Raw genomic sequence first — 19,620 nt, 5'->3', positions numbered from 1 at the left:
TCCCTTTACTGAAAGGGGAGGAGACGATGGTGAGTGATGAAACAGAAAGCAGCCTGAAAAGAGGAGGAGGAAGAGGGCTAAATTTGAGTGAATCTGACCCCTGCTGGTCACATCTGGGTGTTGCGGGACACATCCTGAAAGAAATTGGAAGATCCAGAGCTCAATGTGTGAAAATATCTCAAAGAATGTATTTCTTCAATGGCAAGTGATAAATAAACAGAGAAGTCAAAAGTGTGATAAGTATTGATGGTGACCCACAAGCACAAAATAAGCCTTCCACTGTTTCTTGCGAATATAAAGCACTGCATCGTGGACGGTGATAAACAGCCGGCTCTTTGGGATGGAGGCTGAGAAGAAATCCGCTGCTTCCAGCTGTTCCACGACACAAGCTGTTTTACCACACATAAATGGAGAGAAATATGCATGACAATGAGAGAGCATATTGTAGTCATCTAAATAAATATTCATGTGTCATTGTCATCTGACAGGGCGTAGCAGGGCTCCACCGAGGCTATGACCTTGTCGCATTCATTATGTTAAGCTTCAGTGCCTTAATTCAGCATTAAGGAGAACCCTCTGTCTCTGTTTTTGTCCGATGTGTCCTTTACCTTGGCAGCCTGCTAAGTAGATGTCCAAATCAACTTCTCCAAAGTCCCTGAAAATCTGGGAGAAAAGGACAAATCTCACGTTAGTTCTCTCTTTGTCATCCGTTAGAAAAATGATAACATTTCAGCAGGCACACACATACATTTTTCAGTGTCTTCACAGTGACTGTGTCCACAAAGCTGGTTGTGGAAATGTCCAAGATGATGCTGTGCGTGCCCGATTTGCAGGCCCGTTTTTTCTCTTCATCGCCGTGCCGAGAAAACTCTGTGATGTGGTCAGAACCTGTGGCTGAGTCTGAATCTGACATGGTTATGTCAGGTTCATAAGCCAAGTTCATTTGGCCTTTATGAAGGCCATCTGTAGCTGTTTCTGTCATGCTAAAGTCCACACTATTCCCGTTTCTCTCTCCTTTTGTTCTTTCAGAGACAGTTTCTATGTTCATCTGGGACTCCTTTAAAGAGAATGTGCAACTTAGTGACTAAAGATTCTGACTTACTGATATATTTTGGAAGAATTAGCAAAACCTTAATTTCAGATCTCATACTTGTTTTTTTGCCTCCTTCTTGGTTTTCTTTTTCTCTTTCTCTTGTCTACGCTTCTGCTTTGCATCTCGTTTCTTCTTTGCTGATAGCAGCTTCCCAATCTCGATTCCAGTCTGCAACAAGAGCCAAGCATCACATTAAAACAGAAAGAGGAGAGAAAGTGAGAAGAGTGAGAGAGATAGTGAAAGCAATTGAGGGTGCTGTAGAAAGCAGAGGCAGATTTCACACATACGCACACAGAGCACAGATTATTGAACACGCAACCACATACCTTCTCCTGCAGGACCTCCAAGAACATCTCGGCATTTGTGTAGTAGATAGTTGCAGATGAACGGAAGATTTTAATTCCAGGAATCTCTTTTGCCTGCATGAAATCACACATTAGAAGGTTTAAGAAACTCACACCCTGCTCTTATTTCATTTGCAGTTTCTGCTTTCCTCAGATGTTGTTTGACTAAACGGAGCTCCTCTACCACTTAATGATTGTAAGTAGATGTAGCCTTACTCACAGTGCCCCACTACCAGGGTAAATCAAAACAAATTAGCATCTAGAGAAGGTACACAGCAAAATCTCCAGTGTTAAATTAACACTGGAGAGTGTCTATATGGGTCCACACCTCTGAGTGTTAAATACAACACTGTTGAGTGTTAAATTAACACTTTTCACAGTGTTATATGTTTAAAAGTAACCTAGTCAGTTTTGAAGATTAACAATGGCTAACACTGAGCAGTGCTGATTTTCTAACACTGGAAAATAACTCAAAATGTTAGAAATATTCCAGTGTTAGAAAATCAGCACTGCTCAGTGTTAGCCATTGTTAATCTTCAAAACTGACTAGGTTACTTTTAAACATATAACACTGTGAAAAGTGTTAATTTAACACTCAACAGTGTTGTATTTAACACTCAGAGGGGTGGACCCATATAGACACTCTCCAGTGTTAATTTAACACTGGAGATTTTGCTGTGTAGTTGCACGCTTGCCACCTTACTGCAATCGGTGTAAATGGAAAGGGAACAACCTAATTTCTAAAGTCTGCAATTCTGTGAAGCTGTGATTACAGCTCCAGGAGGAAGACATTTAGGAAAAAAATCTGAATGTTTAAACAAACATGCCAAGGTTTACTCTTGTTTTTTTGTCTAGGAAACCCTTTAATACAGAAGTGCTTAACAAACATGTTTGACCACCTGTCATAAAAACAAGAAAATTAAAATATTTTAAAATTTGCCAAAAGCTTGTTTGACACTAAAAGTTAACCAAGCACAACATTCAAAACTAACATGTCAAAGGATGCAACTAAGTAGCTGCAATTTGGCATGCTAATAAAAAAATAATGCGCTGGACTATTTTTGCTGCTTTTTTGGTTAAACAGTCAATTTGAAAAATCATGGATAGTTTGGTCCCGCCTTCACTGTTGTGATTGGTGTGGGGGTAGGGACAGGCTTAGGGCGTCGGGGGGTTCCCCGGAGGCATTTTCCTTGGGGGGCTCAACCCGGGGTAGCGGTCATGTCCGGTTAGGGGCTCTGTTGGCTCTCAGGTGACTGTTTCCTCGCGGCTGCGTGCAGCGGGACTAGGGGAGGGTCTGTGCTGACGGACGTGGGTTACTGACCTGGTAGCCTGGTTGCCCCTGGGTGGGTCCGGGATGGGCGTGAGGTTCTGGGGGCGCTCCGTCTCTGGGCTGGGGCCCGGGCCGGGCCTCGGGGGCTTGGGTCCTGGTTGGTGTGTTGCCGGGGTTGTGGGCGGGTGGGTGCATGGGGGCCCAGCCCTGGAGCAGGGTGCCGCCGGTGCATCGAGCCACCTGGGGGGCTCTTCAACTGGTGGGGAAGATTGTCACATCTTGCAGGAGCTTTCCTCTCCTCAGGGGCTCTCTCTACAGGAGGGGGAGATACAGGAGAGGTGGAGGAAGATCTCAGCCTGGGTGTTTATTGTCTTATGTAGTCTGGAAGAAGAGTGGATGGTGGGGTGGGTGCAGTTTTCTCTGTGGTGGGGTTGGGTGGACTGTCCTGGGCTCTGTGGGGCCGGGGGGCGCTGCTGCGCTGGGCCCCGGTCTGGATGGGCATGGGCCCCCTTTCCCTGGTGGGTCGCGGAGTATGGGGGTGCCTACTGGGGTCAGCGGGGGAGCTGGCCCCAGGGAGGGGTCACTTGCCCCTCCCTTCCTTCCCTCCCCATCTCCAGCTGCCTCCCTCTTCCCGCTCCACCACAACCACCCACACATGCAGGACCTTGGAGTAGGGGTATGTCACCAGGGTGCAGAGGAGGCTACCCCCCCCCCCCCCCTGTCCCCTTCTGGCTGCCTCTGCCTCAATTTTATCCCACAACTTAGACATTCACATTACTCACACTCTCATTACACATACATATAGGATCTTGGGGGTGGGCACGATACACGGAATCCAAAGTACCATCAGGGTGTACACCCCACCCCTGGCGTCGTTGCCCACCTCTCAATGTTAAATACACGTAGACATTGAGGGCCAGCAGGAGGGACCATGCGCTTACGTGCTGCTCTCTGGCAGGTAGCTCCATGCCCTCCTGGGTTTTAAATGCACCTTAGAACACACATGCATCAACACTACAATGAGCGGGTGGAGGGAGGTTTGGAGTCTTCTCTCACCCCCATTCTCTGCCACCTGCTGGAGCGGGGGGGCTAGGAGGAGGAGTTGGCCGTCCGACTGCGGTCTGGAGTGTGGGGCCTCCCTGCTGCTGCGGAGTCGGGGCGGTCTGCCTCCCCCCACCGCAGGGAAAAGGGTAACACCACCTGGGTCTGGGTGCAGTTCCCCCCCTCCAGGGGCAAGGGTACCTAGACCCGGGGCTTAGAGTACGCTTGGGGAGTGTGATCGTGTGTACAACGTCTCTTTATGTCTGTCTCCACGTTGGTTGAGTGTGGAGTAAGTGCATATGAGAGCATGAGGGTGGGAATGGATGTTTGTATCTGTGTGTGCCTGTATGTCTGTGTCTATATGTCAGGTTGGGTGTCAGGCGCCACCTCTCTGGGGACATCTCAGGCCCTCCAAGGTTTGGAGGCCTATCTCCCCCCACCACCACTTCCCCTGCCAGTGGCGGACTCCCTCAGACATCGGTGCGTTGGTGGTTCTCTGTGTCCGGGGATGGGCGTCCAGGTACACACCGGCTCACTCCTTGGCGGCCGCTTATCGGGGCCTGGAGCCTGGGGCTTGCTCGGGCCACTTCGGAGGTGGGGTGCCCCCGGCCTCTCGGCCTGGGGCTCGGTCACTCAGGCACAGCTGGCTGCCGGCGGAGCTCACGGGCGCGTCACTGCAACTCCCCCTGGCTTCTGCTCCGCGGCTGCTGAGTGAGCCCTCATCTGGGACTCTCCTCAGCTCTTTCCGGGACAGTGGCGCAGCTGCCCCTCTGTTGGTCTTCCTTGGTCTCTTGTGTTCTGGGGGCCTCTGGATGTCTGGAGTTTTGATCTCCTCCATACCTGCTTCATGCCCTGGAGGACAGGGCTGTGGCCCCCCCACACCCTCTAGCAGATTATTACATGAAGGAACCTTTTAAAAAACAAAAAACAAGCGCGTCCATGCTCACAGGTGTACACACGGGTGATCACACCCACAAACTACACCCTTTTTGGCTCCTACCTCAAAGCACACTGTGTTCTGTTGATCTTATGTGCTGCACAATAATGTTTAACATTTAGTATTTACTGTCATATTCCCATATATCATTGTGATGTTGTTTATTCTATTACTCTTGTTCTCTTCTGCTTGTTTTCTTTTTTCTTTCTCAGCAGGTGACCCAGGTGATTGATAGATGCATTTTTTTTTCTTTTTTTCTTCTTTTTTTTTCTGCTCATTCTGTTGGTTTTTGGTTTTTGCCCTTCTCCCCCGTCCCTCTTCTCAGCTGTTTCTCTTTCCCTCTTTCTTTCTCCCCTTCTTTCCCCCAGTCAAGTCTGTCCCGTATTCAGTAAGTGAAAATAAAATAAACAATAAAAGGTGAATCAAATGGACCATTATGGCAAGGCTGGGATGGTCAATTTGGTAAAGTAAATCCGTTGGCCATCTTTCTTTGCCTTTAGACAACAATTCTGATGGCAAAAGAGCCAAACGGGACAGGCCAAAAAAAAAGAAAAAAAAGAAAGAAAAAAAAGAAAAATCATGGATAACAACAATAATTATATTTAAGCATTAAAAATATGTTTTTGATTGAACAGCTTGGATTACAGAAACGTAACGACAGATTCTAGCCCCACTATTACTTTAAGGCATAAACACTGAGTGGTGGTCCAACAAACTTGTTGAGCACTCTGTTTCACACGTTCATGCGTCAGTCTAGTGGTGTCTTTCATTTCAACTAGTAGCCTTTCAGTCGCTTCCTTAAAGTTGATATTAGTTTAACTAGTGGAGAAGTGGAGAATTCTAAAACTCAGATTTTAAAAAATCTACCACTATATGCATGGTTAATTTCCTCAAGTAATATATTTATTGTTGTTATTAGAATTTGGGCCAGCTTAAACTTTATTTTATATTTAATTTACCTCCTTGTAGGTGTCTGTGTCCAGATAAAGTTCAGTGCCTGGTAAGTTGCCCAAGATTGAGTAACGTGGTCTGAAAGGCATTAAAAATGTCAAAATTACACCAACAATTTCCCTGCATCTCATTTAAGTACCTCATCGTGATTGCATAGACATTACTAATTAATAATTAGAGTTGTGTAGTTACAGTTGTGTTCTGAAGATGAAAGTAAGCATGGAAAACGCAACGGAGACAGCCAGGCCCAGGTCCAAGTTGAGCACGATGGTGCTTATGAATGTTACAAGCCACACCAGCTAGAGGGCGGTATGAACACGAAACGTTAACAAGGTCCACGGTGCCACAAAGGTCACACAGTATTCAGCTGAGCAGAGTGCCTGCTAAAGAGGATTAAGTCTTACCAAGTCAACCTTGTTGGTCTTCCACAGCAAAGAGACATCCATAAACTGCTTAAACATTCCTTTCAAGTTCACAAACACGATTGTGGATAAGACGGCCTGAGGAGCAAACACAGACACTAATGAAATCACGCATACCCATAACCTCACCGGCTCAGAAACTGCCAGGAGGGATGGCGATCATTAGCAAGAAATGGCTCAGGAAGGAGAGTGTTACCTTGGGGAGATCTTCAAAGAGAGGACCTATTTTCAAAACTGTGATCAGCACAATGATGGAGGAAATCACCCCCGCAACCTTCCAAACACACACACACACACACACACACACACACACACACACAATAAATGGTCTCAAGATGACCATAAAAATCAGGTGTAATTTGTTGTAAATGTCTGTGCAAATGATTCAGCCAGTCCAGAAGTTTTCCTTCTTACCCTTCAATGTAAGATCATCATGAAGGCAGATGACCCTCAATCCATGACCCGAGGGTCTCTAATGACTTACCTGCCATACGTCTGTGTGTGTTAACAGTTTAAATGGATGTGTTTAAAATCTTATGTTTGTCACATCAAATACTGATTTTTTTTCCTGTATATTTGAAGATTAATTTATAAAAAAACTGTTCTTCCTCATCCTTTTTTCTTATTTTAGTGCCTGAATTGTTTGCACAGTTGCAGTTTGTGCTGTTCGATCACAGAAGTAGTTGTTTTTACTTGTGTCTTGCCCCCTGTGCTCTCCTGGACAAGACTCCGTGACAACGAGGAAGTTACAGAGTAACAATGAAAAAATCCACCAATAGTGTTACTGAGACCCAACGCGACGAGCTCCTGGAAAGACAAAAGGCAGACAAGACGCAACACTTTGGTTAATGGTATTGATGTGACTTCAGGTCAGCACAACTTTTGGGTCAATGACATCAGTGCACTCCTTATTAATTTTTTTGACCAGGCCAGCACGTCACTGCCACGCTGAGAGACGTGGTCGCAGTAGTTAAGATTCCTGATTGCAAAAAAGCGTGTTGGGCGTTAATTTTTTAGCAGTCTCGCCCTTAGAGCATTTGACTGTTCACACATTGCCTCTGATCCCAGTTAAATAGCTCTGCACGTGTGTCAAAGTGTGCAAACAACAGAATGATTTTTAATCAGTGATGGGAATAACGGCGTTACAAGTAACGGCGTTACTTTTTTCAGTAACGAGTAATCTAACTAATTACTATTCCTATCGTTACAACGCTGTTACAGTTACTAACAAGAAAAATAGTCCGTTACTATTTTTCAACAAACAGACGGTTGAAGCTGTGTTCAGCTTACCGCATCTTATATCAGTTGCATGGAAGTAGCTGACTACGTAAGTAATGTGGACGCTACAGCTTTAAGCAGCTGCGCGCTCTGCAACAGGGCTCACTTAACACCCAAAGAGCCATTTGGACCCGGGTTCCACGCAAAAGAAAACACTTTTTGACATCTAAAATGAAGATAATACTGTATATATTGTTTTTTACATTTATGCTTTGTGTGAACAACTAAGGTGTGTTCCTTATGAAATCCATGAAGTGCTACAGAGAAAATTACATTTTATTTATGTAATTAACACATTTTGAACTCTTAAAGAAATATAACAAAAGGAAAGACACCCAGCTGAACTAAAATGATCCAGCAAACAAAAACTGTTGTGAGCCGCCACCCTTATATCGCCTTTGGGATTTTGGAGCCTTGAACTGACTTTTAAAAAATAATTGGAAAAAAAGCTCTATGCTGCTAAAAGATGAAAAATAGATATTTGCAAAATTCTGCCTAAATATGTATTTTACCTGCTTAATGTGTGTGGCAGGGCGTGGTCTGCAGCGCCGTTGCAGGGGAGGAAGACGCACCTGAGCACCCGCAGTCACGACTCGCCGCCTTTACGTCTGCGCTCTCTCTGCTGTTGTGTTGGTGTGTGTTGGGCTGTGAGCTGCAAAGCTGCAGTCGGCTGTATGCGTACAGCAACCGTGTGTGAAAAGTGGTCAATAAAGAGATGCTGAAAAGCCTGTTCATACAAACATCGTCGGGTCTGCCGTGATATGTTTACAATGGGACTTCTGCTCCTGAACCTCTGCGCACAGTGTCTGCAGGTCGGGGCTGTACGAAGTCACTTTCATCTTTACGCAGGACTGTAAGCTGTCATCTGTGAGGCGTGAGCGATGTTTGTTTTTAACATAGTTCACGGTGGAGAATAGCTGCTGACATAATGTGGATCCGAAGAGCCATATTTGGGCTACCTGGGGTTAAAAATCTCAATAAATGCACGACGTTTCGGCGGGTATACCGGCTTCCGCCAGTGTGACGCTTATTTTGAGCGATGAAAAAATAATAGAATATAATTTTATTTTTATATTTCAATATCACAATAATCTTCCAATTTAGAACTACAAGTTAAAAAAGAACTAACATAAATAAAATACACTTCAGCTAAATAAAATTTATTTTCCCAAACCACGCGGAGCCGCACTATAAGGACTAAAGAGCCGCATGCGGCTCCGGAGCCGCAGGTTGCCGACCCCTGGTCTAGCACGAGACCTGGAGCTCAGGGGGCAAAACAATCGCATGAGTGCTGCTGTTTGACTGAGGAAGAAAAAAGTAGTTGTGGTAAGCCTTACATGACCACTTAAAGACAAAGCAACAAGGTGACATATACCAGTTTATAAATTGTGTTGATAGGCCACGTAAAACCAGAGTCATGATTAACAATATATACGCCTGTTTTTTCCTCAATAGTTTCGTCACGTTTACTGTCTAAGGACAGCGCAGAGCACTCTCTGCCTATGACCCCCCCCCCCCAAAAAAAAAAATAAAATAAAAAAGGGGAAGTTTTAGGAGAGAGAGAGAGAAAGACAGCAGAAAAAGAGAGAGAGAGAGTGAGTTTTGAGACGTGAGAGATTTGTGACGTTTAGCGTGTTTGGAGTGTGTAGTTAATGTGCTGTCTTGTGTAGTTAGTGTGTAGTGTTGTGGATAGTTTTGTGTTGTGTGTCAGAACAATGAGGCGACTGCTGTCTCCTAGAAACAGGAGTGATACACCTGCTGCTGTCAGACCTGCAGGTATCAGGCTGTGATGTTTCCTTTATAGTGGACAGAAATGATGTTTTTGGAGAGGCACAAATAATTTGTGTGGCATCTTATTGAAGAACAGCTGATTGTTCTGTAAATAGTTTGAAATGGTTATTTAAAACAAGGGTAAAAGGTAAATGGATGCAAATAACTTGTGCATATGATTTTAAAATTGACAATTTGTACTTGCATTTAAAGTTATGAAATATGATTCATTAACCCTCATAATATCCTCCCGATTTCCATACACCTGTGGTCCTCAGGGGTCAAAAATGTCCCCATTTCATTTGACTGTTTTTTAAAGTATAAAGTATAAATTGTCAATCAATTCAGTGTTACACCTGAGTTTTACTTAAGACCAACACATTAACCCAAAATTTACCCTACATTATACATTTTAGGGCCACCAGGCCTTGTTTACATAAAGTACACTCTGTTTTTGAGCGAAAATAAAACAAGACAATAAAATATTTAAATGTTCAGATTATTTTGACTATCTGACTAACTACAGAGTCCTGTATGTTGAACTTTAGTGAGAAAGTTAAAGCATAATACACTGTGTATAATGCTTTCAGTGCTCGAGTAGAAAAGCGACTGAAGGAGTATGGGACCTGGCATATGTGCTTGGACTGTGGTAGATTGTCTTTCTCTGTGGCACATGAGAGAGTCATGCATCGTCTGTCACTGGGAAGGATAGAAGACCAGATCAATGTTTCCTCACATCCATCCATCTATCCATCCATCCATCCATCCATCCATCCATCCATCCATCCATCCATCCATCTTCATCCGCTTTATCCGAGGCCGGGTCGCGGGGGCAGCAGCCTAAGCAAAGAGGCCCAGACCTCCCTCTCCCCAGCCACCTCCTCCAGCTTATCCGGGGGAACACCAAGGCATTCCCAGGCCAGCCGAGAGATATAATCTCTCCAGCGTGTCCTGGGTCTGCCCCGGGGCCTCCTCCCGGTGGGACATGCCTGGAACACCTCACCCAGGAGGCGCCCAGGGGGCATCCTTGTCAGATGCCCTGAACCACCTCAGCTGGCTCCTTTCGATGTGGAGCAGCAGCGGCTCTACTCTGAGCCCCTCCCGGATGGCCGAACTTCTCACCCTATCTCTAAGGGAGAGGCCAGCCACCCTTCGGAGGAAGCTCATTTCCGCCGCTTGTATCCGCGATCTCGTTCTTTCGGTCACTAACCACAGCTCGTGGCCATAGGTGAGGGTAGGGACGTAGATCGACCGGTAAATTGAGAGCTTCGCTTTTACACTCAGCTCCCTCTTCACCACGACGGACCAGTGCAGCATCCGCATCACTGCAGCCGCCGCACCAATCCATCTGTCGATCTCCGGCTCCCTTCTCCCAAACTCACGAACAAGACCCCGAGATACTTGAACTCCTCCACTTGGGGCAGGAACTCATCCCCGACCACTCTTTTTCGGCTGAGAACCATGGCCTCAGATTTGGAGGTGCTGATCCTCATTCCCGCTGCTTCACACTCGGCTGCGAACTGTTCCAGTGCGAGCTGGAGGCCCTCACCCGATGAAGCCAACAGAACCACATCATCTGCAAAAATCAGAGATGAGATTCTGAGGCCACCAAAGCGAAAGCCCTCCGCCACTTGGCTGCGCCTAGAAATCCTGTCCATAAAAATTATGAACAGAACCGGAGACAAAGGGCAGCCCTGGTGGAGCCCATCACCCACCGGGATGAGTCCGACTTATTGCCGGCAATGCGAACCAAGCTCTTGCAACGGTTGTATAGGGATCGAATGGCCCGTAGCAATGGGCCAGACACCCCATACTCCCGCAACACCTCCCACAGGACACCCCGAGGGACACGGTCGAATGCCTTCTCCAAGTCCACAAAACACATGTATACTGGTTGGGCAAACTCCCATGCACCCTCAAGTATCCTGGAGAGGATAAAGAGCTGGTCCAGTGTTCCGCGACCAGGACGAAAACCGCATTGTTCCTCCTGTATCCGAGGTTCGACTAGCGGACGAACTCTCCTTTCCAGCACCCTGGCATAGACTTTCCCAGGGAGGCTGAGGAGTGTGATCCCCCTGTAGTTGGAACACACCCTCTGGTCCCCCTTCTTAAAGATGGGGACCACCACCCCGGTCTGCCAGTCCACAGGTACTGCCCCTGATCTCCACGCAACATTGCAGAGACGTGTCAACCAGGACAGCCCTACAACGTCCAGAGCCTTCAGGAACTCGGGGCGGACCTCATCAACACCAGGGGCTCTGCCACCAAGGAGTTGTTTAACTGCCTCAGTGACCTCGCCCCCGGAAATTGGCGGGTCATTCCCCTCATCCCCAGACTCTGCTTCCTCCTCGGAAGACGTGTCAGTGGGATTAAGGAGGTCCTCGAAGTATTCCTTCCACCGCCTGACAATTTTCTCAGTCGACGTCAGCAGCGCTCCACCAGCACTATACACAGTGCAGGTAGAGCACCGCTTTCCCCTCCTGAGACGCCTGACGGTTTGCCAGAATCTCTTCGAGGCAGTCCGAAAGTCTTTTTCCATGGCCTCTCCGAACTCCTCCCACACCCGAGTTTTTGCTTCAGCCACTGCCCGAGCCGCAGTCCGCTTGGCCTGTCGATACCTGTCGGGTGCCTCCGGAGTCCCACAGGCTAACCAAGCCCGATAGGACTCCTTCTTCAGCCTGGTGGCTCCCTTCACCTCTGTTTCCTCACATTACTGCAAATATTCCTCTGTCTCAGCTGACTCCTCTTTCTTGCTTGATTCTTTGTCTTCATCATAATTGAAATGGATGATGTGTAGTCCTCTGACACATCTTCTATTTCAGTTTCACATTCTGAAAATTCAAGAAACTTCAAGAAGCCCAGTCACTTTCTTTCCAAGCTCCTCAGACTACCATGTCCTGGATGCCTGAGAACCTACTTGAACATAGTTCAGATTCTTCATCACTTTTCTTCACATAGCCTTCTTCCACTTCTGCAGGTGGGTGATGTGCTTTTTCAGAGAAAGGGTAGCATGTGCTCTAAATATTGACAATATTTTCTTTATCTTCTAACCCTCGATCTTCCTGATCATTGATTCTTCCTCCTCATTATACTAGAGGACAATGTGCTTTGTTCTACTGCTCTTTACTTTGCACAACATGGTAAAAAAAAGTATGCTCACAAGCCTCCAGTGCAATGGAGGCCTGTGAGCATACTTTCCGTGTATGTATTATTGTAGGGTCTACCTTACAATATGAAGCACCTTGATGCGACTGTTGTTGTGATTTGGTGCTGTGTAAATAAAATTTAATTGAATATAGAACACCTGCCAATTATACCCTGAACCCCAGAGGGTTAAACATTTTTTTAAAGTAACGCAATAGTTACTTTTCAAGTAATTAATTACTTTTAGAATATTGTAACTCAGTTACTAACTCAGTTACTTTTTTGAAGAAGCAACTAGTTACTATAAATCGTTACTTTTTAAAAGTAACTTGCCCAACACTGTTTTTAATACACCTCTATGTTTGTTTTGACATTTAAAAAACAAAACATCCAGGTTCTTTTTTTTTGCATGCATCTAATTTAACCAAACATTAATCATTTCTCTAATGAACTGATTACAAAACCTGATTTACCAGCAAATTATAAACAGTGCAGTTCAGTTCCAGGACATGAGTTTGCATGGGGAATTATTAATCAGGTTACAAAGAACAAGCAAAAAATCGAAAGTGATGCTTCTGTACTGCTTGTAACTCATTTAATTTCTTCTTGTTTCACACAATGTATCTTTTTATTTTAACATTGAATCATGTAACTGACTGATTCAATTATAGTCTGTTATTATTATTTGGGTAATTCAGACACCTGTGACACTTTAAATAACTCTGGAGGGTGCTGAAGAAATAAGAGAAAGCCATTTCCCAAAATTGCACTACTAGTTAGAACTAAGTGAATAAATAAAAATGCACTGCATGAATAGCGTAATCTCTCTCTTTGAAGCTTTAGAAAAAACAATAAGAGTTAATGAAACAATGTAGACAAGTATTTTTGTTGCAGCTCACACTGTCTGAGACTACAATCTAAGCATAAGATCTAAGAATATAATGCTTTGGTTATTTATTCTAATGCAGGGATGTCAAAAATCGTTTGACATCTGGGGCCAAATCCAGCACAGTTTGATCCTAAATGGATACAGATACAGAAATTGCAGGAACTTTTCCTTTATTTAATTGGTTATTTGTTTATTAATTACTTTGATGTAGTATGAATAGCCATAGGGAAGTTGGTAAAAAAAGAAAAAAAAAGAAAATACATTTAAAAGACATTTACATTTTAAAATTTATGCCCTGCATTATATTTGGTAAAGCTGTCCAGCGGGTCAAATTGGAGTCTTTGACAGACTGAATCTGGCCCCGGGGCCTTATGTTTGACACTACTTTTCTAAAGCATTAGCTGAAGTAAATTTATTTCAATGAACTAAGCACCTGAAGCAAAATGAACAGAAGCCTATGCAGCTGGGCCAAAGCTTGATCAGTGACAACCTGAGTGATTGTTTCCACTAATGTGGCAGGAATAGCAGACTACAGAGTAAAGTCTAATTTTAGGCCAAAGTTGTACTCCTCCTTGTTATGAGAGAGTCAGAGGACTGCTTGTACTGTTTGTGCAGGCCACTGTGCGTGTATGCTTTCCTCACCTGGTTGCTGTCCACCTTGTAGCCATATTTGAGGCCAAATGTTTTGCTCAGAGAAATGTTGATGGCAAAGCCCACAATGGCCACAGCAAAAGCATCTCCTATAACGCCTGAGAAGAAAGTGGTATCTGGAGCACGAGGGGCCTTGAGCCTGGAGCAGAAGAAAAACGTGAGCTGTTTTATCAGCGACACACACATGAATCTGTTTAATAATTTAGAAACACGTCAAATTAAATTTTATGAATCCCTCTTTAAAGGCCAGTAGCTGTTGTATACATGTATGACATTAATCTCCTATTATGGCTAGTGTTTACCCCACGCTGTTTTATGGCTTCCGTGGGGAAACCTGGATTTTTCCATAACAGGAGCCTTCAGGAGACACGCTGTTACACACACACTTCTTTGCAGATTGTGTGACAGTCTTATCAACAAATTCTGGATTTCTGGCAGAAATGAAAAGGGAGGAAATTTTGTGCCCTGGGTTTACTCCAGCACTTTATTTCCACACAAAGATGAGCTTACCCACTGGGAATTTCTCCAACCACGTCAATGTTGTATTTACTAGGAAGTTCACAGAAATGTGTAATGATTGTTGCTGCTATGACCTGTTGATTAAAAAAAACAATGTCACTCCAGTATCATTAGTTCTTTTTATATTTCTTTCTTGCAAACAGCCCCTTTCGTGTGCAACTATAGCGTTCCCTGGGTCTAGTGTGATCATTGGTGTCAAGACGCTCCCTGCTGGGTGCATAAATCAATACACCTGCTGTTTTACTGGCAGAGAAAGGATGAAAGAAAAACTAAAAGGAAGACTTACAACTACGAGCTCTATTGGAATAGGCAACGGCAGCTTCTGTCGGTAGCAGTCATTGATTTCTTTGACCACAATGAGAACAGCGAGTGCCACCAGGCTAACCACCAGCTCTGGCACCTGAGTCTGCGGCAGCAGGCTGCAAATGTCCAACACAGTCTGTGAAAAGAAGAAAAACAAACAAGTAAGGCAATACAAACAATGATAGTACAAGAGGACTGGAAATTCGGCTAGTACTTAAAGTCAGCAGAAATCTCCAGCAGTGAGGAATACATGTCATCAAAATGCAGCTTCCACTTAAACCCAGCCATCTTTGTGTCTGAAGCAAGTTAATTTAAAGCAAACTTGTGCCTGTCTAATTCAATTCAATTTTATTCATATAGCGCCAAATCACAACAAAAGTCGCCTCAAGGCGCTTCATAGATACAGAGAAAAACCCAACAATCATATGACCCCCTATGAGCAAGCACTTTGGCGACAGTGGGAAGGAAAAACTCCCTTTTAACAGGAAGAAACCTCCGGCAGAACCAGGCTCAGGGAGGGGCGGCCATCTGCTGCGACCGGTTGGGGTGAGAGAAGGAAGACAGGATAAAAGACATGCTGTGGAAGAGAGACAGAGGTTAATAACAGATATGATTCAATGCAGAGAGGTCTGTTAACACATAGTGAGTGAGAAAGGTGACTGGAAAGGAAAAACTCAATGCATCATGGGAATCCCCCGGCAGCCTACGTCTATTGCAGCATAACTAAGGGAGGATTCAGGGTCACCTGGTCCAGCCCTAACTATATGCTTTAGCAAAAAGGAAAGTTTGAAGCCTGATCTTGAAAGTAGAGATAGTGTCTGTCTCCTGAATCCAAACTGGAAGCTGGTTCCACAGAAGAGGGGCCTGAAAACTGAAGGCTCTGCCTCCCATTCTACTTTTAAATACTCTAGGAACAACAAGTAGGCCTGCAGAGCGAGAGCAAAGTGCTCTAGGGTGATATGGTACTACAAGGTCATTAAGATAAGATGGGGCCTGATTATTTAAGACCTTGTATGTGAGGAGCAGGATTTTGAATTCTGGATTTAACAGGAAGCCAAAACAGGAGAAATATGCTCTCTCTTTCTAGTCCCTGTCAGGACTCTTGCTGCAGCATTTTGGATTAGCTGAAGGCTTTTCAGCGAGTTTTTGGACATCCTGATAATAATGAATTACAGTCGTCCAGCCTGGAAGTAATAAATGCATGAACTAGTTTTTCAGCGTCACTCTGAGACAGGATATTTCTAATTTTAGAGATGTTGCGCAAATGGAAGAACGCAGTCTTACATATTTGTTTAATATGTGGGTTGAAGTACATGTCCTGGTCAAAAATGACTCCAGGGTTTCTCACAGTGTTACTGGAGGCATGTGTGTATTCTCTTAAACTGCTTGATCTGACTTCTTCAAAGTGTGTTTCCAAGTTCAATATTGTCTCATTACAGCAGGTAAAATTACAACTTCATCTAATCTGATATGTGTGTAATAACATCTAGCATGTAAGCTCCTGTAATTCCCTGCATAGCTCCAGTGAGATTAGCTTCAGCTACTGGAACCATACTGGTGACTGTAATTGGACTGGTATATTTCATGAAGCTCTTTTCTGGCATTACTGGCCAAGCAAAACTTTTACTCTAAAAGCCATGTTCTTATAGTATTTTATATCATGCACTTTGTTGCACTCAAGGACACAAACACACAAACTTTGTATTTATTTACAAAGGTAATAGGAATAACTCATCCATTTATGTAGGTGCAGGCATCATAAAACTGTTGTAATTAGTCCAGTGCAGTCATTAAAGAAAAGTTAATGATATAAATTTTTAACTTTGCAAAATTAATTTTTTAAATGTTTAATCGTAAAGGTCAAAGTAGCACAAAAAGTAAATAAATAGTGACAGCAATTTAAAATGTTAGTGTACTTAAGTGTGAATTGGATAGATAATGATTAACACACTCACATAAATGAGGGAGAGGGGGCCAGTGAAGCGAGACGGTGTGATTCCAAACAGGTACTTGAGCTGGGAGACACACACGTGGCATGCCGATCCTGTGGTGTAGCCACGAATGAGGGGCTCAGAGAGGTAGGTGACCACGAAGCCAAACCTCACCACACCCAACAGAATCTTAGGATGTAAAATGACAAAGTCAGTGAAGGAAAGGAGGTGAAATATGCCCTGAAAGGTTTGCTCATCACTTCACTAAAAGCTGTACGTCTGACACACAAAATAGACACACACCTGAAAGATTCCTGTCAAGACTGTGAGGGAACATGCCACCTGTACTCTGTAAGCATCGCGTTTATCGATGTCCACAGTTTCCGTCCCATTAGTGCCATTCACAATAAAGTTACTGTCAGGTGCCAGCCTTTCTGTCACACTCCCGACCATGATGCTGATCACAGCAAATGTACCTGAGCATACAAAATACAGCCATGTGGACACACAGATATTCATAGAGACATGGAAGAATCAGATTAGCAATGCTCCAAAAGGTTGATTCTGTTCATCTGGACGTAGCGTTTTCAGTGGGAGAAACGTTTCGACACTCATCCGAGTGACTTCTTCAGTCTCAGCTGACTGCAGGTTAGGGTTAGTTCATACAGATTTTACAGTAAATCTGTATGAAACTTGGCACAGAGGTACAGTAGGTGTCCCAGAGGAGGGATGTGTTGAAAGCTGGACATCAACTATTCAGGATGATTTTTAATGAATTTAGGAAATTGGCATAATTGTAGTGTATTGGCTGTATTGAATTGAATATAAATGTCATTTAATTTCTGAGGAATTTTACAGTAAATCTGGATTAAACTTGGCACAGAGGTACAGTAGGTGTCCCATTCGAAGCTTCCTTGGGATATCAGCCTTCCCTATTTCCTGCTGTGGAAGGTGAGCACTCTGTACCCTCCGTCCAGGCTCATCTACGCAGGTGTCGACGGGTTTGGCGGGCCACTACGCACAAAGGAGAACAACAAACGCATCGCAGACCGGCACTGGACCCCAGCACCCGAATACTCTGCCGGTCAGAAGGTGTGGCTCTCTACCCGCTTTGTTCCCGTCAGGACCGAATTCAAAAAACTTACACCCAATTTCATCGGTCCTTTTGAGATCTCTGCCCTAGTCAACCCTGTCTCTGTGAAGCTGAAGCTCCCTCACAATATGAAAATCCATGATGTCTTCCATGTTTCACAAATCAAACTGTGGTCTGCGCCTGAGTCTGCCTCACTATCCATGACAGTTTCTCCCACTGAAAACGCTACGTCCAGATGAACAGAATCACTTTTTGGAGATTTACTTACCTGGATGATTGAGAATGCATCAAGACAGATTAGCAATGATGTTAAAGCTTTTTTGAATTAGGAAAACAGACATTTTCCACATCACTTACCTATAGAAATGTGTCTCGATGTACCGAAGATGAAGTAGACCAGCACTGGGAAGAGGGAGGTGTAAAGGCCATACACTGGTCGCAGGGAAGCCAGAAGAGCATATGCCATGCCTTTTTAAAGAAGATAGAACGCATATATGTCAGCTTAAAGTCCTTCAGACACATTTTGGTTGCTTAAAAGATTGATAGAAACATCCTTTTTCTGTTTACTGATTAGAGTGGGGTGGGAGAATTGATATCAGCCTGTGTCCTAATTATTGTCTTCAGATTTGGATAAAATTAAGGTAGCTGCTTCTATTACAAACATTTGTACTGAATTTGTGTGGCTAAAGAGTGAGCTCCCTCAAGTGCACAAATTCCCACATACAAACCCTGCGGCAGATGCATGATGCCGACACTGCAGCCAGAAATCAGGTCTCCTAAGGCATTTTCTCTGATGGAGTAACGAGGCAACCAGCTGAGAACAGGGACCCAGGTTAGAAGTATGTGTTTCAGCCTGGGCACCGAACATCTGCAACAGTCATTCCAGAAAGACACAATTTAAGTGCTGATATCGACTTTGTAGTTTGTAGTTTTAAGCTTAAATAAATAAAGAATATCTATGTACCTTTTTATATCTATTAGTCTGCTGAAGAGGGATATATACAAAAAGACTGACAATGTAACTTGTGAACTGTACCACCTGTTACATCTTTTATCAGCTGGGGCTGTAAAAGATTAAGTCACTGTGGCTTAGGGTAGAAATGTGATAAGCTTCCATGGAGTAATAACTAAGTATTTAACAAAAATAAATAAATAAAATAATTAATTGCCTTTCTCCTGCATGAATATTTGCCTTCTTTGTCCCAAAGAAATATGTAAGGTAATAAAGTAAGTCTCGACCTCCTCTGCCATGTTGACGCGTTAACAGTTATGAATTCATGTAATTGAACTGTCAATAATTGCTTTTGTGATTCATCAGTATCACTTTTATGGTCAGATATGATGTGCTGTATCACAAGTTGTTTTAAAGGTTAACCAGGGAAAATTTTCAAAAATGATGAACTTTGCTTTGAGATAACAAAACAGTTAACCAACCAGACAAGTCAAACCTCTATCTAAACATGCAAACTCATTCTCAGCTCTTTAGCTCACTTCATTAATATCTTTTAAATGTTGAGAAGTTCTAACCCTAACCCTTTGTCTTTGCGATAACTTCCCATGTCTTTTAAAAAAAATTACCTCAGGGGCTCTTTCACCTGATCACCCAGTGTCAGTTTAGTGGACCAGGTCTCTTTTTGAGCCACTTCATCCAGGCATAACTCATCCAGAACCTCCCTCTTCACAAAATACTCAACGGATTGCAAGTCCTTCTCCTCCATGTCCTTGTCTACTTGAGCAAATGTCCGAGACCTCTGTAAAGTTGGGTTTGTTTTGAGGGTCCTCTTGAGTGGTACGGATAGTTACAGGTGTCACCACTGTGTGAAGAGAACGAACCCCCCTCAGTGTTCTGTAATAATGCGTCTGTGGGAGTGACTGTTCCTTTTCCATCCTGGTAAGAGAAGATCCACCTCCCCGCATGTCCCTGACTGCACACTTGCACACACCTGATGTAATGTGTGTCTGTGTGAACATACATGTGTGTTGG

At 44.1% G+C, this 19,620-nt stretch overlaps 1 protein-coding gene across 1 annotated transcript; it reads right to left on the bottom strand.

Annotated features, from left to right (window-relative positions):
- Positions 1-107: 107 nt before the first annotated feature.
- LOC146683868 (solute carrier family 26 member 6-like) lies at positions 108-19,354 on the bottom strand. The gene is made up of 19 exons (XM_085444586.1): positions 19,215-19,354; positions 18,365-18,504; positions 17,994-18,104; positions 16,847-17,019; positions 16,568-16,732; positions 14,596-14,748; positions 14,301-14,383; positions 13,782-13,929; positions 6,752-6,865; positions 6,255-6,332; positions 6,041-6,136; positions 5,829-5,935; positions 5,645-5,714; positions 1,420-1,512; positions 1,151-1,261; positions 749-1,057; positions 609-663; positions 259-389; positions 108-134 (listed from the first exon to the last, which is right to left on the bottom strand). Exons 1-19 carry the CDS (start codon positions 19,352-19,354, stop codon positions 108-110), a joined length of 2,304 nt encoding a protein of 767 aa, XP_085300712.1.
- Between the last annotated feature and the right edge of the window lie 266 nt (positions 19,355-19,620).

This window comes from Copadichromis virginalis, linkage group LG20, assembly GCF_057382275.1.
Source record: "Copadichromis virginalis isolate Kocher_CV1m ecotype Utaka linkage group LG20, C_Virginalis_male_GT1.1, whole genome shotgun sequence".
Taxonomy (NCBI): domain Eukaryota; kingdom Metazoa; phylum Chordata; class Actinopteri; order Cichliformes; family Cichlidae; genus Copadichromis; species Copadichromis virginalis.
Note: the sequence above shows the minus strand (reverse complement) of the source record. Positions and strands in the feature narration are given on the sequence as shown.